This window comes from Artemia franciscana, chromosome 8, assembly GCF_032884065.1.
Source record: "Artemia franciscana chromosome 8, ASM3288406v1, whole genome shotgun sequence".
In the NCBI taxonomy this organism is placed as follows: Eukaryota; Metazoa; Arthropoda; class Branchiopoda; order Anostraca; family Artemiidae; genus Artemia; species Artemia franciscana.
The window spans coordinates 23993998-24018281 of NC_088870.1; the positions used below are offsets into that span (position 1 = coordinate 23993998).

At 34.9% G+C, this 24284-nt stretch overlaps 1 protein-coding gene across 2 annotated transcripts; it reads right to left on the minus strand.

The window, feature by feature from the left end:
* Nucleotides 1-1099: 1099 nt before the first annotated feature.
* LOC136030168 (fumarate hydratase, mitochondrial-like) lies at nucleotides 1100-18463 on the minus strand. Of its 2 annotated transcripts, none has more exons than XM_065708907.1 (2): nucleotides 18271-18463; nucleotides 1100-2554 (listed from the first exon to the last, which is right to left on the minus strand). In XM_065708907.1, exons 1-2 carry the CDS (start codon nucleotides 18381-18383, stop codon nucleotides 1171-1173), a joined length of 1497 nt encoding a protein of 498 aa, XP_065564979.1. In that variant the 5' UTR covers nucleotides 18384-18463; the 3' UTR covers nucleotides 1100-1170. The 2 variants fall into 2 exon arrangements, with proteins under 2 accessions (XP_065564979.1, XP_065564980.1); XM_065708908.1 differs by having other exon boundaries at nucleotides 18413-18455.
* Nucleotides 18464-24284: the final 5821 nt, after the last annotated feature.

Here is a 24284-nt window from a genome sequence, read left to right on the forward strand (position 1 = left end):
CAATCCATGATAACTCCTCATTTCTGAAGCCAGCTTACCCAAGTCTACTAGGCAAAATGAACGAAAGCTAAAAACCTAGATTTCACTGAACTCATGCTAAAGCTATTGTCCATGACTGAAGTCGAAAGCTGTAAATTCATTGATCACACCATCTTTGAGACCATGTTCCGAGAAATTTCTGCAGTTAAATTAGTCTTCCTGACTCTTTAGTCAATTTACCAGTGGATTGTGATAGCATCACCAATTTTGGCCCTGATGATAAAATGTTTCAGCAAACTGAAACTGGTCATGACATGTTTACGTACAACGATGGACAAAGAATGTTTCGATCTCCTCGTCATGATGTGCCTTAAGACTGCCGAGCCAAGACGTTTGACTTCTTAAATGAAGTTCGTGTGTTGTATTTTCTTCATTCTGTGTTTTGTCTGTATATTCTAACTGAAATTGCCAATTTCTCACTTCTAAGCTCTGTTTGTATATAAATCATATTATCGCTTTATTCCTCTTTAGTTACTCCTTTCTCCACTAAATCATTAAACAGTTCTACCCATGCTTCTTACGAGAATCTGACCTGAGAGGTTAATTTTCTTCAAGCTATATGATGCTTTGGGTTGAACTCTCAAGTTTTGAATTCGAAACGGACATTATGCTAATTATTGAAAAAAAAACAGGCGGTAAAAATGACCAACCAGTCAGTGAAATCCATAGTTCCCCCAAAACATTTTGGCTAGTAACGCCCCTGCCCACCCCTCTTACATATTTGCCTGTTTCTGATAGTAACTCATCGGGATGCATACAACTTTATTTAAAATATCTACTTTGCAAAGGTAAAATGACATTGCATAGTTTGATTAAAAGCAACTAAGAATTTGTTTACAATTGAATTCCAAAATGAACTTGCCAATTATAAATCTTTGGCAGTCTTTTCAATAAGAAAACTTCTTTGCGTCATCCATCTAATATTTATTAGACGCTATGTATCTACTTTTTGGCAAAATTCAAAATATAAAGCAATAAACGTTTATCCCTATTATTCCAGTTCAGTAGAAAAATGAAAAAAGACTTTCATTACTAAGAATTCTGACAATAAGAGGAAAAGAAGCAATGAAACAGTTTATTAACACTTTATCAGTCAGCAAATAATTAGGTACAAGGAAATATCAGTTTCTATTATTTAGGACCCAACATATTCTCAGGTCGCACCCATTTGGCAAAATCTTCTTCAGACACATAGCCCAGATCCATTGCAGCCTTTTTCAAAGTAGTGCCTTCTTTATGTGCTTTTTTAGCGATCTGAGCGGCTTTATCATAGCCAATATACGGATTCAGAGCTGTAACTAACATAAGCGACTGATGAAGAAGTTTGTCAATATTATCTCTATTAGCATCAATGCCATCAACACAGTTTGTGGTAAAGGTTTTGGAGCTATCTCCAATTAGACGGATAGAACGTAAAACGTTAGCAACTATCATGGGTTTAAAAACATTTAGCTCAAAGTGTCCCAAGCTACCACCAACAGTGGCTGCTACATGGTTTCCCATCACCTGGGCAGCTACCATAGTGATTGCTTCACATTGAGTTGGATTTACTTTTCCAGGCATAATGCTACTACCTGGCTCGTTTTCTGGAAGAGCAAGTTCTCCAAGCCCACATCTAGGGCCAGAAGCAAGTAAACGAATATCATTAGCAATTTTCATAAGACTGGTAGCTATAGTATTCAAACTTCCAGAGAATTGGATGAGTGCATCATGAGCAGCTAGTGCTTCAAATTTATTTGGGGCGGTCACAAACGGTAGCCCAGTTAGTTCAGCAACTTTTGCAGCAACAGCTTCATCATAACCCTTAGGTGCATTGAGCCCAGTTCCAACAGCAGTACCTCCAATAGCAAGCATGTACACATGTGGCAAGCTAACTCTTATTCTTTCAATACCAAAGGCTATTTGTTGGGCAAACCCACTAAACTCTTGACCCAAAGTAAGGGGTGTTGCATCTTGAGTGTGTGTTCTGCCTATTTTGATTATGTCAGCAAAATCTTCAGATTTTTTCTTCAAGGCATCATGGAGCATTTGAAGGTTGGGAAGCAGAACATTCTGAGTTTCTACAGCAACAGCAATGTGCATTGCTGTAGGAAATGTGTCATTTGAGCTTTGGCTTTTGTTTACGTGATCATTGGGATGAACTGGCTTTTTACTTCCAAGTTCTCCACCGAGCAGTTCAATAGCTCTGTTGCTTATCACTTCATTAGCATTCATGTTGCTCTGAGTACCAGAACCAGTTTGCCAGATACTTAGAGGAAAGTGTTTTTCATACAAAGAGCCATCAATAACCTCATCAGCAGCTTTAGATATAGCATTGGCCACTTCTTGGTCAAGTCCAAAATTTCTATTGACTTCAGCACATGCCTTTTTCAGAACACCAAGAGCTTTAATTACAGGTAGTGGCATTCGTTCACAATCGCCACCAATAGGGAAGTTCATTGTAGATCGAACGGTTTGTGCTCCATAGTACCTGTCTGCTGGTACCTGAAGTTCACCAAAAGTGTCAGACTCTAACCTGAAAATAAGAAAAATAACGTTGGTGCTAATTAATGTTATGTTCTATTAATTATTAGCACAGTTAGATTCTAAGCTAGACTTAAGCGTGGAAGTAAGCTTTTTATTTCAGAAATGCACAAAGACTTACAAATGCATGCATACTCTTCTAATGATAAACAAACAAAAGTTTCTTACTAGTACTTTCCTAGATGGACTTTTTGTTGACTGTTCCCTTTCTCTAGTTCATTTATTAGCTTATTTTGTCTATTCCATAGTTATTCGACCTTTGAAGTATATTGAGTAAAATGGCTATTTCAAAATTTCGATTGGATGACTTTGGGGGAGGGGGCAAACTGTGCTCTAATCTTTAGGGTCACTTAAAACGGGCTCTAGAAATTTTAATTTCCGTTCGAATGAGCCATTAAATATCTCTCAATGATATTCTGGTAACCCGCTAGCCTGGTAGAAGAAAAAAGGAAACACATCAGTGCTACTCATGCAGAAAGAATTTATGTCCTTGTTTTTCAAGGTGAGGCAGTGTAACTATTCAGTCAGAATTTTCGACCATACAGATTCCAATGGTGAAATTTTTATTCCCACCTGAAGTATCAAAGTAACAATAAGCAGCATGCATAAATTAAAGCCCTCGCCCCGTAAATCAAAGTTGCCCTGTAAAACAGTAAATCCAAGCATCAAAGTTAACAAAGTAACAATAAGCAACTTGCAGAACTCATAGCCCTTTGCACTGGGAGCTGATACGTCCTCAAGCCACAGCTTATAACCCTTGCCCCCCAGGCTCTTGGGGGTTGTGTCAACCCTAAAAACATTGTCATGTGATCTTTTGACTATTTTGTACAAAATGACTATCCAAAAATTTCGACTGGATGCATTTGGGGAAAAGACGACGGGGGGCAGGTCTGTTACCCTCAGATGAATCTTGACTCTTAAAATGGCAACTAGTCTTTCAATTTCCAATCAAATGATCCTCCTCCAAGGTTTATACAAGCGCCTTTCAATATAAACCTTAAATGCCCCCAGCTTATAACTTACAACCCATACCCCAGACTATGCAGGCTTGTAACATCCCTGGAGGCATTGTTACATGATTTTTCGATAATTTTGAACAAAATGGTTATCTCGAAATTTCGACCGGATATATTTGGGGAAAAGAGGGCGCGGGGGAAGCTGGTTGTCCTCCAATCCCTTTTGACTCTTAAAAAAGAACTATAACTTTCAATTTCAAATCAACTAAGCTATTTCTAATGATCTTTGACTGTTTCAAACAAAATTGTTATCTCAGACGTTCGAATGGATACATTTGGGGAAAAGTGGACTGAGGGGGCTGTTGCCTTCCAATCAATTTTGACTTAAAAAATTAGCTTTCTCCAAAGTTTATAAAACTACCCCTTCCATAAAAACAACCTTAGATGCCGCAGGGCATAACTTACAACCTTTGCCCCAAGGTTTGGGGGGCTGTGTCAACCCCAGAGGCACTATTATATCACATGAAGAATTTTTAGCAAAATTGTTAACTCAAAATTTCCATTGGATGCATTTGGGGAAAATAAGCCCTGGGGGGGGCTTGTTGCCCAACGATCATTTTGACTCTTAAAAATGAAACTAGAACTTTCATTTTCTAATCAAATAAGCCCCCTCCAAAGTTTATACAACCACCCCTTCCATAAAATCCTTATATGCCCCCGGGCTTTGAGGGTTATGTCAACGCTAAAAGTTTTTGTTACATGATCTTTAGTCTGTTTGGAACAAAATGGCTATTTCAAAAATTTGATCAGATGTATTTGGGGAAGAGGGCATGGGGGAGATAGCTGCCCTCTGATTAGTTTTGATTCTTAAAAGATAACTATAACTTTCCATTTCCAATCAAATGAATCGCCTCCAAAGTTCATACAACCACCCTTCCATAAAAACCTAATATGCCCTCGAGCACAACACTTGCCCCCGGATTCAAAAAGCTGTGGTTTCCCCAAACATTTTTGTTACTTAACGTTAGGACCATTTTGAACAAAATTTCTATCTCAGCATTTTGACTGGCGTGAGGGAGGTCTAGTTGCCCTCAATCAATTTTGACTCGTAAAAAGGGAACTAAAATTTCCAATTTCGAATCAAATGAGCCCCCTTCAAAGTTTATAAAACCACCCCTTCCATATAAAATACCTCTGGAAAAAATATAAGTAATTAAACATTAATGCCTTATAGCCTTTAGGATAGGCATAATTTGAAACATATAAAATTCACTAAATTTAATGTTACCCACCAAGTGCTACAATCCTGGAAAAAAATGCCTAATTGTAGAAAAAGGGGGAAATACCCCCTAAAAGTCAACGAACCTTAATATGAATCGCACCACCAGATTTAATGTAACAAAGAATCCCACTGCACACGTTTCAAGCTCCCGTTCGCAAAAATGTGAAATTCTGTCGTTTCTTTTTTTCAAAAGAAAGACCATGGCTGAGTGTTCATTGTTTTTTTTTCTAGGTGTGATCGTATGGAACCAAAGTTCCTAGAATATCGGGAGAGGGCTCATTCGGATGGAAATTAAAAGTTTTAGCGCTGTTTAAAAATATTAACTATTATTGGACTTCTAAATTGTTTGCGTTTGCTCACACCGAGGCATATTGTGCATAGATAATGGCATAAATTGTCATTATAAATTATTTTGATTTATCACATCTTTTTAACAGTCATTTTGCTGAAAAGGATATACCTTTTGTAAAGCTAAATCCTGTGCTCCTTAAGGCAAAGTCCTCGTGAACACTGGCTGTTGGTATGTCTCTGTTGTGGAGCTACATCCCTCTCCATCATCTGTCGAAATCTTCCTCATAAAACGTATTGTGTTTCTCTCCCTGTTTATATGTTCTGAAATTTTGACATGGCCATGTCCCCATGCATGACTCCTGAGTGCTGAGACGCCCAATATTACCAATCTCAAAATACTTTGTGTGGTGCTTGCAATATCCCCCATGCAAGCACAGATGCGAGGGGGGAGGCGATCACCCATCCCAAACGATTTTTTTTAGAATACTTCCTAAATTATACTATTGAGAACTATATACAAGAAATAAGGACTGACAAATCGATCGTTTTCTTAAAAAAAAAACAAAAAACAATGAAACAAGTCCATGCAATAAAATTATTCAAAGACGGTATGTGTTATAAACGCAAGACTGAAATGCTTTTGTCCTGTTAGGGAGAGCCCAAGGGAGTGCAGACCCAAGACAAGAAGGTTGGACAGTTACAGTGCTATGACATGTATAAGCATGCAAAAGTTGTCATCACTTATCACTGCTCCCCAGAGACACAGCTAAAGTATGCATATTACATAGGCCACATCCTAATGGAATAATTTTATTTCCGTCATTGAACTTGAAAAAATTCAAGACTCCTTCACCAACGCTCTCAATGTTTGCCTAAGTGCTAGCAACAACACAACATTATATGAAGTACCTGACAATGATGCCAATTCATCTGACAGCAATCTAATGTCTGCCTGATTTGGTGTCACTGAAATAGCTTACAGTTGTGATGAGGATACCGGCTGATCATCAATTATAAGGGCCAAGGTTGTATATTTCTATATGTCAAACGGCCTTGGATCCTACTGTAAAGAGATTTAGGATGCATGGGTCACCTAATACCAATCAGGAGTCATAGTTAAGTGAGTATATATTTAACATTTCCCGTGACAACCTGGTTATACTTATTTTTTCTCAAACGTGGAACCTGTTGCAGGGCATCATAGGGCCAACTATCCTTTTGGGCGTAGCTCAACGAGGTCCTTTGAGCAGTAATATTCTTTGGAAGATACATTTCCTGCTGCTACGGCCAGGTATACTAGCACCATTTATCACCCCCTTTACCAATTTGTCCTTTTTTATCTTGAAGTCATATTCTGAGCCTGATTCAGTTCTCGTCTAGTCTCATAGAGAAAAATTTTTGACAAAAAATAAACTGGCGCATCAGTTTGTTGTCCACTGCGTCACAATGCACTGTTCATCTTCTGTCATTCTTTTGCTGCGTCTACTTTTCACCTTGATTGGGAAAGTTTTGCAGTCTCAGCAAAACCTTTCTTTTTTCCCAACCAACTGACTAGGCTTTTTCTTATTTCTTGCCCTTTTTTTACATTTGAGTACATTTGCCAACAGTACCAGTAACAATATTAGAAACAATCCCCTTATCCTTAAACACTGACATTTAAACAATGGGTGCGTTCTCGGACATTGAATTTTTCTATATTCTTTTGTCCCATTTCTACAGGAGCCTTTCAAGTTGGCGTCCCGATGCTAGATTATACATTCATCTTATATTGCAAACTTACAACACCATGATGGTATCAAAGAGCAATCGAAGATATTACAAACTGGCCAAATGCAACAGGAAATGAGTATGTAACCTTGCCTTTGACTGGGGTCGCCTCTGATTGGCCAACGGATATCGACGTCTAGTGGCAATCACGACTTCGACAAAGTTCCCCAATGTCTTGCACAAGCGGCAAAGTGAGCCAGTTGATCTTCCGTTGCGTTACGTTACGTCGATAATAAACTCGGCCTAGTTCAGTTATTTTAAAATTGTAGAGGGAAGGGGATGTTCCACTTTCTCCTTTTGCCACTGCCACCCCTCCCAAATTAAGGCTCTGGATCCGTGCTTGACACCATGTACATCTCCAGACACTTCCCTTAGCAAGTCCTTGAACTAGAGGTTTTCTGCCCACTCAAACTTGAATTTACACTGTCTTCCTGACGTTGTCACTCAATCATGTGTAAAAAGTAGAACGTCAATTTGAAAATCAATTACTGCTTATGTTAACAGTTTTTATGTATTATACTTACTGTACACACTACATTACACTTTAATGCTCATTTTACATAGTTAGTTGCTAGATTTCTCTTTGTTGTTTCAGTATTGGTTACTTGTATTATAGTATGTAGCCTATAATACTTACTTTACACACTACATTACACTTTAGTACTCATTTTACATAGTTAGCTGCTAAACTGCATTTTGTTGTTTCAGTATTGGTTAATTTAGGTTAATCTAGTCCATGCACGTCTTTAGGATTCTTCACTTGGGAGAGGCCGAGGACTCTCATTTATGGGTTTACAATGCCTCTATACAGCTGTATATAAAAAGGGGGACATTTGGCTCTGCCTGAAGATATTTCAGTTTTAATTCAAACATGTCTTCTAATTTTAATACATTTAATACCTCTTTTTTATCTTTAAAATCCAATAAAAGGACAAAACATGCTTTATTGTGCACTTATAATTTATCTTTAACGAGTATCAATGGTAGTCTATACGAATAAATAAAATAAGAATCTGGCTTTAAATGATTATAGAAACAGTGTTATTTCTGGATAAAAAAATTAATTCACGGATTTAACCACAGGATTCTTCTCTGTTATTCATCTATCCCTCCCAATTTATAAATTTGGTCTGTTTTAGGATTCGTCATCTAGGGTAGAAGACTGCCAGAGGGCCATTGTGATCCTCTACCACTGCAGCACAAAACTGATAGGCGCCCTTTACAGCGTCTCATCCTTTGTACATCAAGGCTGTTTTATCATTCTGAAGTAGACAAAGCCTAAGTAAATAAATAAATGTTCTAACTAATTATCATCTGAAGTTACTTCAGGCTAATACTTCAAATAAAAAAACACACACACAAACACACACACACATATATATATATATATATATATATATATATATATATATATATATATATATATATATATATATATATATATATATATATATATATATATATTAAATACCATCTTTCAACATTTAGAATTCAGCTAACAAATGAAGTGAAATATTATCTTTTGTTTGATTTTATTTTTTTCAATAAATAATATATAGGTAGAAATTAAGGAGAAAAATAAAGAATAATACATTGCAAGGGAAATAAAACAGCACTTTAGATATCAGCTAATATTTACTTATTCATTTGCTTATTAAAAGATTACTTGATTAAAAGATTACTATTGTTAAAAGCTGTTAAAAGAAACAGACGTTAATGCGTTAAATGCTTAACGCGTTTGTGTTCATCCACAAGGAAGGGAAATTATTTTCCAGGACAACTGAAAAGTTTCCAGGACATTTTATGTTCTTCACCCATTTTCCATAACAGAAAAATTGGTCTTTGATTTTTTTTTTTTTTTTGCCGGTTTTCCAGGATGCGTGGGAACCCTGTGTTTGGGATGACAAGAACGTTGCTCCTCACTTTCAGTTGAGAAAAAAAATTCCATTTAATTTGTGATTGTTTTTCAATTAATGCCAGGAAATACGTCTCCCCTCTCTGGAAACTCACAGACGAAAAATTACACCACGAAAAATTAATGCCGTGTAAACCCCCCCCCCCCCAAAAAAAAAAATCTCCAGATAACTCCATCCTCGCTGAAAATTCTCCGACAAAAATTTCCCATGGACAATTTCCCTAGAAAATTGTCCTTTCTTTCATTTGAAAAAAAAAAAACTTTTAAATATCTGATTGTTTTTAAAGTCATGCCTGAAATCCCCTCCCTCCTCGGAAAGAACTAGATTCATGAAAACTTCTGAGCATAAGAGATCCAAAGTAATGACAGAAAATAAAAAGCCAAAACCTACTTTCTCAGAAATATTAGAAAAATCATTTAACTTTTCACATTTTGTGCCGGAGACATAAATATTCTATTTTAATGAAACTTGCATCATCAGAAAGTGTGTGAATTTTGTTTTTCAATTAAATGGAGCAGAATTTTCTTTTAAAGTTCAGAAAAAAAACAGGCCAAAAATATTCGTGTCACATAATCTGCTTTTGTCCTTGTGATAGCCAGCCAACACGGAAGCTTGCTAATTGATTTTAAAGTATCATATCCCCTTAAAAATGTGCTATGAGTCGAGACTTCCAACAGAAATTTCAGTTGGGTCTTTTGGAAAGCAAGACAGTGCAAGGCTCCCAAAATATTGCCAATATCATATTTTGATATCCTGAAGACACATAGTGTCTTTTAATTTATCTCACTACTTTATCATGCGTTCCTCTTCCACCCTCCCCCCAAAAAGAAGCACCTACATTCAGTGCCCCCTCCCTCAACATACCCCAAAACTTCAACTTAACACCCTAAGCAGTTCCTGAGAAAGTGCATAAACATTGTTTTGAAAGCCTGAAACTCCAAGGTATCTTCTGAGTTATCTTGCTGTATATCCACACAGAAAGTGCATGATAAAATTTTCAATGACAAACTTGTTTAGCCTCTTCCCTGAAAATAAAACCTAAACAAATGTAAGTTTATTACTTCTGTAAACTTTCAATTGTGTTTAATGAAACAAGTTGCACTAAAATTGTCAATATAGATAAGTATAAGCAGAGGCGCAATGAGTAGATTGCCATGCTCTGCCTCCATCTACCATCTGATCCAACTCTTTGCAGCTAACCTTTCGACCAAAGAATGAAATTAAGCAGTGAAAAACATTTTGAGATACTCTAAATAGCAGATGTATAAAATAAAAGCAAAATTTTGAGCCTTATAGGAGTAAGATGTCTGAATATGTGTTAAGTGGCTGCCCCCTTAAAATATTAAGGGGTTGCAAAAAAAACTAATTTAAAACAAATATTGATTATGCTATAGTTCTATGCGGGGAGCTTTCACCCCACCCCTCATTTCCCCTGTTTATACTTTAGGAACTTTTGTCTTATAGCTTCAAGAATGAAGATCATTGCACAAACTATATGAAAAACAAATGCATTGCTTAAAAAGAATTTGATTATATGCCTTAAATTATCAAGTTTCCTGTTGTAACATTTCAAATCAATTATCAAATAATACCCTTAATTTTTTTTTTTAGTTCACTAAGGGGAAGTGACTTACATCCCACCCAGTCTCTGTGGTTGTATTGAGGCTTCATCTCTTCTCACTTGTCATTGAATATAGCAATGGTACTCGGTTCTGTCTGGTGCCTGATGCGGGAGTTGCAGGAGGTTTTGGCCATTGAAGTTGTCATATTATCTCTTGCAAGGTCGGCCTCGAGGTCTTGTACCATGTACCCGTCCTTCAAATGACATTGATGCCATTCATTGGATATAACTACTTCTAATTCAGTCCGTGATAGCGCAAGGGCAGTGGAGGAGTTTACAATAAATTATATAAGTAATAAATAATAAAAAATTATAAATCTCCAATATATATTTCGTAAAATAATACTTTCTCAAGGTGTTTGAATACTTCTTTTCTAAATAGAACTCTACAAGATATCCTTCAATATTGTCTTCTCTTCTGCAGTAAGTGGAAATAGAATCCTGGGCGTCCCTCCATCATAGTTTGATATTTTGGGTGTGGGTTCCTGCTGTATGGTCAATAAAATATAGCCTGTGATTGATGTGTAAATGTTGGTAGCCCTGGTTGGCCAGGCAGTCATAGGCCTTCAAATGGTCATTGATTATTGCCGTACCTGGCAGGATTCCGTCTTGTTAATTCCCAACAGCGTGGTTCTAATTTTATCTGGTACAATGAATTTCTAGTCCATCACTCTATATCCCCAAATACTGAAACACCATTGACAATATGACCATGATTGTACTTATGCTTGCCAAACTTTGCTTCATCTATCTCAACAATTACTCCTTCTTCCCACAAAGGAGCAGAGATTGAGTGACATACATATACAGAACTGACTCCAATCCACAATGGTTTGCTTAGAAACCCCAACATTCTTGACCAACAAGCTCTCCCTTGGAGGATTGGCATGAAAGCAGAGCATCAAAAACCTGACATTTCGTTACAGTGTGAGGTGTGCCGCCCAGGCATCTGGGGATAATTCTATAGCAGCATCACATAAACTGATTTCATAAAAATTACTGGTCATTTTTCAAGCAAAGTTGTTTAAAGATTGAACAAACCAATTTATCATTCCTTCACTGCTAGATACATTAATCTAGTGATCTCATTGTTTAATTTTTCTTCAACCACAAGTATCTAAAATCTATTTATTTGATGTTCAAGTTTGAAAAAAAAAGTTGAAAAGTTGACCCACATTGATGTTTATCTGATAGACACCAAGTAAACTGATTTTTGACACATCCAGTTGAATAAAAATTCGAACAATGTGATCATCAAAAAAAAACTATCTAGGATATTATTTTGAAGGAATGACAAAATGGTATGTTAAGTCTATAAATGATAGGAGTCCCTGCCCAGAATATTGAATAAGAAAAAGTTGAAAATGCTGTTAAAAGCACATGTCTGATATCTATTTTAAATTAGCTGGAATTTCGAATGTTGGCTTTTAATAAGCTCTGAAATGACCCAGCCATTTTCGTTTATACTTAGTGCTACTTATATTGATAAAAAAAAAAAAAAGGTAAAGGATATGGCATTAGACTTTACAGTCCCTACCGGCAGTGCTGATCTCCGTTTCTTGGCCCTTCAGCCAGGAAGTGCAATGGGGGGTTGGGGGCCAACCATCCTGTGCTTTCGCACACCCTTCCTATTTACCTTCCCCAGATTCCTCCAGGTACCCATTTAAAGCTGGGTCAACTCTGGCTAAGCTTACACTGTCACGCCACTGACTCCCATCTCAAACTGAACAATTGGGTACACTGGGATTCAAACCCGCGTCCTTTCAGACAAAGGATCCCAAATCCAGCGCACCAACCGACTCAATTTTGAATTTCGTGCATGAGCAGTGTTGTCACGGTTTCAAAAATCACACGGTTTCAAAGATCACTGTAGCACTCTGGTACGAATCGGAAATGAGCAGCAAACGCCAGAGACAATCACCAAGAAAAGATCTAGATTGCTGCAAAGCATGTGATATAGGGCTAAAGGATGATAGTTGTGCCCTTTCATGCGATATGTGTGAATCACGGTTATGCATTGAAATGACCAAGTCAGAGTATGATTTGTTTACCAAGATGACATGTCGTCTTGGGTCACTCTGGCATTGTCCTATCTGTAAGCAAAAGGGCTCTGGAACCCAAGGAATAACACCCAGTGACATAAAAGATGTAATAAAGAGCAAAATTAGGTCTTCATTTTCAACTATCAAAACAAAGCTTCAATATAAATTTTAAAAACTACTTGTACCAATAAGTGTTCAATTAACAAAGCTAGAAAAAGAAGTTTCTGCCAAATGTTATGTCAAGGATGTAGAGAAGCACGCTATTACATCGCTCTAAGTCAAGTTTGATAACCTTAGCAAAAAGTTGAAAGATGAAATAAATAGCAAAGAAACAGCCAATGATATAGTAGAAGATTTGGTCATGAAGCAGAAAATTTTGTTGTATTTGGACTTCAAGAAGATCTAAACTGTACTACTAAGATGAGTCAAAATGAGGTTGATTTGAAGCTCCTGAATGAAGTAATTTTGCAGAACTGTCCTTTCAGATGTTCATTTTCGGTTTGATTGAGAAAACTGAATAACAGAAAATGTCATCCAATCAAACACTTTTTCTTTAGCCCCATAGAATGTGATGCGACTTCTTTATTCTTGAGTGGCAATCTAAACAGCATAAAATCCTCATACCTGACTTTTAATTTTTCTCACAATTGCACAAAAACTGGAGCTTGCTCAAAAGAAAAGGTATGATGCTCTAAAAGAGGAGCTTAACCAAAAAGGGGCAGCAGGAGAATCAGGTTGGAAAATTAGAGAAGGAAAGGGTGGTCTAGAACTTGCAAAAACCAACTCTTTTTGAGGTGAAAGTAGCTCGCAAATCCTAAGGCTAGCAGCTATGGCACAATAATTTCCTTGTGCTCTACATCAATGCAGATATTTTATTGAGTAAAGTTGAAGAATTCCAGTCACTGATGTCAGTGCATAAGCCTCATGTTGCTGTTGTTACCAAAACTTTGCCTAAGAATTGTGCACAGCCCAAAGCATATTTTTCAACAGGTTGAAGGTTACACTTTATTAGTGAATGCTAACTATAAATGTGGAATTTTTCTTCATGTTTATTTGTTGCTTAAGTACACAGAAGTAAATGATCCTTTAGCTCTGAGTATTAATGTATTTTTAGTGATTGATGTAAAATTGCCTAGGTCTACAAATAGTATTAGAATTGTTGCAGTGTATAGAAGTCCTAGTGTTAATGAGTTATCTCCAAACAATAATGCACATTTATTACAGTATCTTCACAATGTTCCAATGGTTAGTGCAAGGGTATTAATGGTGGGTGATATTAACCTACCTTCCATTGATTGGAAAATTCAAAAAACATCCCTTTCTGATCAATCAAGCATCATTTCCTTCAAAAACTGCAGGACACATACCTATGCCAACACATTCAGGAGCCTACACGATTTTGGAATGATTTGACTCCTTCAGTCCTTGACTTGGTAATAACAAAATCTCCTGATGATGTTAGAAATATGAGTTCCTACCTCCATTAGGAAGAAGTGATCAAACTGTTCTTAAAGTGTTGTTAAAATATTCAGGTGATGATTCTGCTCCTCGAAGTCGGATCCTTAAGTATAATTAAACTAAATGAGAATATGAGTCTTTCCAAAATTTCGTTTTATCAATACATATCATATAACAGTTGAAGGAAAATAATTACACTGTTAATGAGGTATTTGAGCATGAAGCTTTGGTAGCAGGTCAAAACAAGTTTATTCTGATGATTGTTAATAGGCAGCTTTGTAAAAATAGGCAATCTTCCTTGAGACATTCTACAAGCTGTTAGAGAAAAAAATGATACATAGCATGAGCACATTAAAATAAGAAGCACCAAGTCATGGATAGACATAAAAGAGTAAGAAATAGAGCAACTTGGCTTATTTGGTCAAATTGTGAGTCACTTGAATCTTCTATCATTGCATTTAGCTCAATGTTGCCCAAAACGGCTTTGGAAATATATAAGAAAAAACCATACTTCACAGTCTCCATCCTCAACTTCATTCACTGACCCAGAAACACAGACAAAACACAGATAATGATAAAGAGAAAGGTGAACATTTTTATAAACTTTTTTCATCTGTTTTTACACAACCCTGTGTGAAACTTTTACTGATCCCACTTTTTCAACCAATTTCACAACAGATTTTGATGATTCTAATTTCAATGATCAACAAGTTTTTGAGGACTTGCAGCATCTTGACACTACCAAATCACCAGAAATTCCTGGATTTTCAGACCATATGATCCATGAACTTGAATTTTCAGACCATATGATCCATGAACTTGCAATAGTACTCACTGAATCATTGACATATTTGAATAATCTGTGTCTGGTACTTGCCCTTCAGCATGGAAAAAAGCAATAATCAAACCCCTGTATAAAAGTGGCACAAAAGCACAATTTAAAAACTATATGTAAATATCAAACACATCAATTTTTTCCAGAACTATGGAAAAAACTAATTATCAAGAGAATACAAAATTATTTGATTCAAATCTTCTTTGGCATCAATCTCAACATGGATTTTGTAAAAAACAATCATGTAATACACAGCTTTTGAAGTAGTTACTGACTTCCATAGAATGACAGATGAAGGTCTTATGTTTGATTGCATTTATATAGATTTTTCTAAGGTATTTGATAAGATTTAGATAAGATCCCCTTTTACTTCAAAAATATGAGGTATATCACCTTGGTGCCCAAACATTGAATTGGATTGGTGATTATCTAACAGGCAGGATGCAAAATGTGATTGTAGGTGATGCTTTGTCATCTGCTGAGAAGGTTTTAAGTGGCATTCCACAAGATAGTTGTCTTGGTCCAGTACTTTTCTGCCTTTTTATCAACGGCTTACCTCTTGTTCTCTGCCATTCTATGGTTAAACTCTTTTCAGATGCAGCTTTACTGCTCCTTGACAAATTCAGATGAAGTTTTATTGCTACAAGAGAACTTGGACACAGCACATAATTGATGTACTGTCAACTCTATTTGCCAACAAAAATAAGCATAGAGTCGTCCATTACTTTCACAAACTAGCTCAAAGTTACCATTATCATCTTGCTGGCTATTCAATTTTACCTGTTGAAAATGTCCATGACCTTGGTGTTCATTTTGGTTCTGGTCTTAGGTTTGACAGGCATATCTCTGAAGTAACTTGTAAGGCAAACTATTAGCTATTATGTCTAAAATGCACTTTTTGTAAGTTTAATCTCTGTTCATTCATTGCTGTTTATAAATCAACAGTTCAACTTATGCTTGAATATTTTCTGTCAGTATGGTATCCAATGAATAAAAAAGACAGAGCAAGGATTGAAAAAAATACAGCAAAGAGCAACTAAGCTTGTACCATATTTGAAACATTTCCTCTATGAAAATAGACTGCACAGGTTAGGATTACCAAGTGTTCAATTCTGAAGGGATAGGGCAGACATTAGTAACACCCATATAATCAAAGGCATTAATAATATAACTACATATCAGTTCTTCACATTCAATGACAACAATAAGACCTGTTATCACCCACTTAAATTATACCCTTCAATTTCACTAAGAAAAATAGGCCAACATTCATTTTATAGCTGGGTCTGGAAGCCATGGAATGAACTTCCACCTGAAGCATTTCTAACATATAATATAAATGCATTCAAATCAAAACTAGTAGAAACACATTTTCAAAGTATATCATTTTTAAATCCTTTATAGCATTATTTGTCAGTGTTTGTTGTAGTTGTCGATACATTTGTTGTGACAAAATTATAGCTTACCATGTTTTTGGATTAAAATAATAGTAGTTTGGCCTCTACAGATTTCCATACTAGGTCTTATCACAATCTGTTTTGATTTTTTTTTTTTTTTGCATTAGTTGTTTTGTGACCTGTATGTTTTCTTAGTGTGTTATTATTCATAGATTTGTATGTGTGTACAATATTGTCAGCATTGTTGTAACTTTTTTTTATTATGTTTAGAGCAACAAGCTTGATTAAAGCTTGCCATATTTTGGTATTAATAAATAAATAAAGATGATGGCAGGCTGTCCAGGAAACAATGCCCACTTATGGTAGAAGAGAAGAGTATGTGGAAGGGCATCTTGCAGAGCATTATTTTAAAAAAAAGGGTATTCAAGAACATCAAGAATGCATAATTTCATGATATATACATTAGAGCTTTGTAACCCCTTAGTGGAAAACAAATTTGTTTCTTGTTTCTTAAGGGTATTATTTACTAATTAATTTTTGAAGTATTACTACAGAATATTTAACAATTTAAGTCATACAACTGTATCTATTTTTAAAGCTATGCAATTGTTCTAATATAGCTTAGTGTAATACTTTTCATTCTTGAATCTATGAGACAAAAGCTACTGAAGTGTAAATGGGGTGGGGAGGAGGGTGTAAGCTCCCCACATATAACTATAAGATAATTTGATTTGATTTTTTTTTAATTTGGCCACCCCATATTTTAAGGGGGAAAGCACTTATTACATATTCAAACATCTTACTCCAATATGGCTCAGAGATTTTGCTTGTGTTTTATTATTCCATGATTCAAAATATCTAAAAGAAAATGTTCAAACACTGTTTAGTTTCATTCTTTGATAGAAAAGTTTGTTACAAGAGGTTGGGTTGCAATTCCTGTTATTTGAGTAGAATTTTGAGCCATATCAATGTTTTTTCTTCTTCTAAATTTAGGAAATGTATTTGCATATTTTTAAAACCTTTTCAAATAGAATTAAGCAAAGTTATGAAACTGAAAACAATTTTGTTGTACTTCAATTAAGCAGAAGATCTACTTTGCAAGGTTTCACTTTTATAACACACATATTTTTAAAGGTCATCAAAGGTCAGGGCCCTCTAGAGGGAGAAGGAGTGGAGGTAGTTGCTTCAAAATACCTTCCTGGAACATAATTTAGTCTGTAGATTCATCCCTGAAAGTTTCATTATCCTAACCTAAACCCTTTCTGAGATAGCAAAAAGTCAATCAACTAGAATTTTACCAAGTTTGGATTAGATGGTAGGGGAGGAAAGGGGTGACAGTCAGCAATCTGCTTATGGTTCCAGCTTTCACTATTCTAAATTGACCATTTGAGTGCAATTTGTTGTCACAAATACTACTTAAAGTTTACAAACATAAACAATTTTAAAACTGACTTTGAGGAAAGAGGCAAAGTGATTTTGTCATGGAAAATTTTGTCAAGTACTCTGAGCATGACAAAGAGGTGAGATAAATCAAAAGACACCTTGCATTGCCAGGCTTTCAAAATGGAGTACAAAAATGTACACTTCTAGTTTAGAGGTTTCTTGCTGTCCTGAAAAGTAGTTGAGTTGGGTAATTTAAACTTTTAGCAATGAATCCAGGGCAAAAAACATACTCTAAGATGATATTGCCAAGCTGCTAAGTCTACCCTTTTGTATATTTTACATGACAGGTCTAAATCACCTTACCTTAATCACCTTAATCCATCTGAGAGCTTTAAGGTCTTCATTCTCGAGTCTAGTGCCAGTGATGTAATTAGTTGAAAGCTGTAAATTTCCAGAGTCATTACCCAATTAAACCAGAAAATTTTGCCCATTCCCTTTCAATTAATAAAAGCTAACATAACCCCCATATAAAACCTAGGCTAGTCTTGAAAGTTTGGAATGAACTGGAGTGAGACTTTCTGAATTATGCCTCTTCTGCTATGTTCAGGCTTTTGTTGACAGGGCTAGTGATGCAATTATAATAGTAGTGATTATTATGTTCAGAAAGAAAAGAACACAAGAGCACAATCTGAATCATCTTCAGTATGGCCTGAAAACAGAGTCCTGAAACTAGACTAGCCTATTAAAAAATATAAACAACCTATGTCCTTTTTCCATTATTGTTGAACAAGAAAAATGGTTGACTCCACTAGCAAGACTGCTTTCAATACAGTTTAATGACCTAGGAACTGCTCTGAGCAAAATTCTTGACATTTTTTAGCCTAAAACCAGTGGCCTTGTACCCTGAGGATAGAAAATTTTGGGTGCGTTTCTTTACTTGTCCGATTATTAATCTGATTAATCCAAGCGTTTCTTTAGACACATATGACGTCAGAGGTTAGTCGGATTATCCCCACAAACGCTCAAGATTACTTGTCCGTGGGCTGGCACTTTATAACCCCCAAATAAAAAGATTATTTGAGGATTGTGACGTCAATGCTATATATTTTTTTAAATGGATAAACATGTGAAATCGTTAAGTCTAGAGAAAAGACAAGGAAACTGTAAATAATAGAAATAATCTTAGCTTTTCAGTGACCTGTAAGTAATATTATGCATATTCCTTAGTATCTAAAGGGTTTTTGGTGTTCTAGGCCTGTCTTGCATAGGCTAAGCTTCATAAGGAGTCAGAAGAAAAGTTTTTTTGTTATTAAAAAGGTTGATTCTTAGGGAGGCAGCTATCACATTGGTGAATTAGTCAAATGATATTATATCAAACAGGTCTAGTTTCTAAACCATCCTATAATTATTAGTTGGAAAAAATTTAGAATGATTAGGCCAATACCTATAGCCTTTTATATAGTCTATATTTGTTGAGACTGCTATTTAAACTGGATTTTTAAGATACAGTAGGGGTAAAATTTTACTTTAGCTACTTTTGGCTATCTTTGAAAGAGGTTAGGCTAGGAAAATGAAACTTTCAGGGATGTGTCTACAGGCTAAAGTATTTCCCAGGAAGGTATTTTGAAGTACCTACTTCTACTTCTTTTCCCTCTAAAGGGTCCTGAAATTTTTGGGTGCCTTATTTTTTTGGTTATCAGTTTCTTTTTCTCTGGCCTTAGTTCTTAATTATTCTGGCCTTAGACAACTCCTGTTGATTGAGCAGAACTTTAAGCCATAACACTGTTTTTTCTAATTCTAAAAATAATCTTTTATGCCACCTCATTATAGGTTAAATATATGGCTTATATTATTTATTCTCCATGAATTTTTGTTTTATTTGATTTCATTGATGTCAGTTGCTTTCTGTTAAAAATATATTTATTTTTTTACATCAAGCTTCTTCTTTTGTGAAAAAATTTGAACTGTTTTTCTTTTTATATATTGTATAAAATGTAAAGGAATACCTGACCCTTCATTTCACAGATTCAACTGAAAGTATTAGAGGCATCTTACATCAAAATTCATTTGACACATTTTAATGTTGTTTTTTTTTAGATGACATAGGACACCATTAAAGTTTTGCATTTGCTTTGCTAAAAATTGTCTTAAAAAGTGCCAAGTTTAGAGAGTTATGTTAATATTTTTCTTGCTGATGAGTATAATTTTTTTTTAAATTCCTTCTGTTTAAAGAATTTTAGAGAGATTCTGAGCCAACCATGGGTATATTGTTGTTACAAATGATTTTTCTCAAATGGGGTTGTGGAAAACAAGTAGAACATATAATTTCTCTTTTTTTATTATTTCAAAACCAGAATATCACAAAACTAAGCATTAATATTGCTGATTGTACCTTAAGTAAATACAATCCCTGATGGAGTTTTGTTGATACCTGTTTAAAAATTTATTTGTCTTAATGAAATACATATTGTTTGTGGGACAGCAATGAGCAACTATGACTTGAGTTATTTTTTTTTTTCAATATTTTCTTTTTTCCAAATAATTTTTGTTCTCTGGTGACATTTGTATTCCTTCCTAAGTGGCTGGCACTCTAGGTTGAGAATCCTTTATCCAAAGGGCACAGGTTTAATTTCTGGCATTAGCAGTTTATTTGGTTTGGGACGAAGGTCAGTGATGTAACTCTGTAAGTTCAGCCAGAATTGGCCCAAACTTAACAGGTTACCTAGAGAAATCTGGGGTCAGTAAGCAGGAAGGACATGCAAAAGCATAGGATGACTGGCTCCTAGCTTCCTATTGCACTTCCTGTCTAAAGGATTACCTGGTCCTTTACTAGGCTTCTGACTTAGCCATAGGAGCTTTCTTTTAAACCCATTAAATATAAGTACAAAGGAAGAAATGTCAGTAAGGTGGTCCTTCCTTTTCCATGAATTTTTGGTGTACAGACAACAGTGTAGGTCATAAGAATTGGCTGGTGAATGTTTTGCAAGGTTTAAAAATTTAGGGCAATTGCTCAGGTTGGCAACTGAGCACAAAAGTAAAATTTTGTGAATGGTTTTTCTTTGTGAATGTCATATTTATGTCATGTCCAGAATTTTAAAGTTAATCTTCATTGTTTTTTTTTTTAATTTCCATAGCCCTAGGACTTTAGTGTATTAAAACCTACCTATGTCCATCCATTTTCTTTTAAACAGAGAGGAGTTCTATGTTTCCTAGCTTCAATAAATTTATAGTCAATTTTGAGACCAGGGTTAAAAAGTAGGTCAAAACTTGCAAGTGGAACTATGATATGACTAATTAATTTGTAAGAAATGTATATCAATTTAAAGATTAAAAAATTATGTAGAAAACAAACAAGACAAATAAATAAAAGTATCCCTTTACAACCATTTAATTAAGTGTAACAAATGTAGATTATCCCTAAGATTGAAATGAACAAAGCTTCAATTATGAATCTGTTTTCTTTAAACAGACTGAAGGGACAAACCTCCAAGCTATGACAAATTCAATCTCACTTTTGATCTCTTTCCTTTTCAATAGGAACTTTCTTTGGATTTTTTTTCAACCAAGTAAAAACATTAGGGACATGATCAGGTATAAGTGACCTTCCACTAAGCCTACATACCCAGGGGAAAATTGTGCAGCTATACTAATAATTGGTAAATTTTTTGTTGTTCATATGTTTGATTTACAAATAAAGTGAACATACTCCTTGATGCCCTTTTTTATTTTTTACAAACATAATAAGTGCTTCAAGTACAAGTTTTTGAGCTCTTGAAAATGACCAAAGTATACTCAAATAGTTTTTGGGTATAAGAAAGCTTAAAACATTGGTCTCAAACTTACTGTTTCATTATTAATCCATTTTTTACATGTTGTATAATCTATGAGCACTGATTTTCCACAATTAAGTTGGATTAATAAATTTTACAATATTATGCTGTATTTCTTCTTCTTTGATGCCAAATTTTCAATTAAGGTATGTGTTTTTGGTCATTTTTGACAAAATAATGTATGTTTTTCACTGCCAAAATTTGTTAGGTTAAGTAAGGTCAAAAAGTGCTTAAACTTGAACTAGCAAAATAAGCAATTATTATATTTGTAAAAAACATACAAAAAGGCATCAAGTGGTATATTCATTTTATTTTTAAATCAAAATATGAACAACAAGAAATTCACCTCTAACATGCCTAATTTGCAAACATATAGCCCAAATTATATATTTCCAATGTTTTCTGCCACCTGTTACTTGTTTTTCCAGTTCTTGTTTTGCCACAGTTGCCTCAATTAACAGGTACAAGGGTTGAGGGATAGATTGGCAAAATCAATAGAAAATATGTAATTTCAGCTATAGATTTCCATATTAGCAGGGTTGGGGCTAAAGTAGAGCAGGGCTGCATGTAGAAAGCTATAATTATTATGTAAATTACAAAGAATCATCTATTTTTAACAGGTTTTCTTCTATAGGTCTACAGGTCCTTCTCTTGGCTTATACCACATCAAGCATTATATAACCAAAGAAGAATAAGTAGCAAAAAGCTATATATACATAAGCACATGTTATTTAACAATGACTTCTCTAGTGCTTAACTATGACCCCTTAGTAATATTAACAAGAAACAAGGGTAAAACTGGTGCAAACAGTATTACTGGCTTTCATATAAAGTGAATATACCACTTGATGCCTTCTTATATGCTCTTTACAAATATAATAATTTCTTCTACTGCAAATTCAGATTTAAGCACTTTTTCACCTCTTGACCTCTTAAAAATGACCTATTAATAGAGTCATTACAAATCTGTAATAGTTTAGAAACAAATTTGGGCTATATATTTGCACATCAGGGGGGTGGGGGTATAGCATAGCATATATTATATACGTAGACTAACCATTGCTGTTTTTTTTTTAATGTGTTTGTGCACATCAAATTTTAATGAAAAGAGAAATCACCAGTGCAACAGCACACACACAAAAATTCAAGCAATGGTTAGTTTACATATTAAATATATGCTACACTTTACCCCCACCCCCTGATGTGCAAATATATAGCCCAAATTTGTTTCTAAACTATTACAGATTTGTAATGACCCCATATATAGGTCATTTTTAAGAGGTCAAAAAGTGCTTAAATATGAACTTGCGGTAGAAGCAATTATTATATTTGTAAACAGCATTACAAAAGGCATCAAGTGGTATATTCAAATTATATGAAAGCCAGTAATACTGTTTGTACCAGTTTTACCCAATGGTAAAACTGGTGCAAACATAAATAGGTAACAGAAAAAGTGAAATTTAGTGTAAATGACAATCAGGAACTGGATCAAGGGGGCCAAAAACAGGGCTATATAATTGGAGTTCAAAGAACGTGGTGATTTTTTAGTGAAAAAAAAAGCACTTCCCTGGCTAATTTAGGACTTTGAATTAATTAGCCTACCAAAATTTTCCTATCCTATGCAATTGAAATAATTTTCCCTTTTCAGAGCATTAAGACAATTTATCACAATAAAAAATATCCAAAGCATCTTGAATGGAATGACTTAAAAAGGCAAATGACAACCACAATTTGAAATCTTACAATTAAACTTCTGGCCACACAAATTGTATTAGGCTACCCAGCTCTGAAATAATTGCTGAAGCTGTATTTGCCTGTAAAATTTGAAACAGGCCCAAAGTCCTAGCCTCTTCCTTGTCAAAACTTCACATAGCATTAAAATAATAATTACACGTGACCAATGTTGTTATTATTCGCAATTAATCTTGCCGTTTTCAGTAACACGTGGCCAGACAAGTATTTGTTGCTATCTTTTAGGGGTTAAACCTCGATTAGTAAAAATCCCATTGGACAAGTAAAGAAACGCACCCTTTGTTGCAGCGTTAACAAATAAAGAATACTCTAGAAAAGCCGAATTCAGCAAAGTTCTGTCACGCCAATGAAAAATAAATCTAGCAAAAACAGAAGAAAAGTAAATTTTCCCACACAAGTAAAAGTAATAAAATCATAAATAGTAACTCTAATGATCTTTTAAGTATTTTGCTATGTATTGGTCAACACAAAATCAAATGATGGTAAATTAACCACTTGAATAATCCCAAAATTACCTTTCTAGCCTTCTTCAGAAAGAAAAAACCGTCAGTTCTGTTTTATAGGACAACTTTCCATAATATTGACAAATTTAATCCTGCTTAAAAAAAAAGAGAGGAAAATCCAGATAACACTAGCATGGTGTTCCTTAGATTCTTTGACATCAGCAGTTTTAAACCGAATCAATTATTAACAATTTTCTGGTTTTAATTTTTCCAAAATAGAAAATAGTGTATGCATATATTTATGGATGCTAAGAAATGGAAGTAATTTGACCATATGGGAACTGAAGTGTCTAAAAGTTAATGTTTTATTAAAGGACTGAAAGGATTGTTTGCAAAAAGCTGTGTCCTAGCAGATAAAAAAATGCCAGTCAAGGAAAACTGAAAGAACGCATAGCTAACTTAAATAGCCAACTGATAGAAATTGTACCGGCTAGTCAGAAATAATGATTAAAATATAAATAATTTATAGAACATCCTTCCATTGTTGTAATTAATTTAATCGACGAGTTAACGTTGATAATGGGTCTCAGTTATAATTCTAAACGTTTGTCAAAATACTATTCATGTTATTCAAAGTAAAAAAGAAAGTTTTATCTCATGAGCGTAATAATTCGAATTTTTTATAAAAAAGCGTCTAGTGAAAAAACCTTTCTACTAGTGAAACGCATTCAGTTTCAATGCCTAGCCAA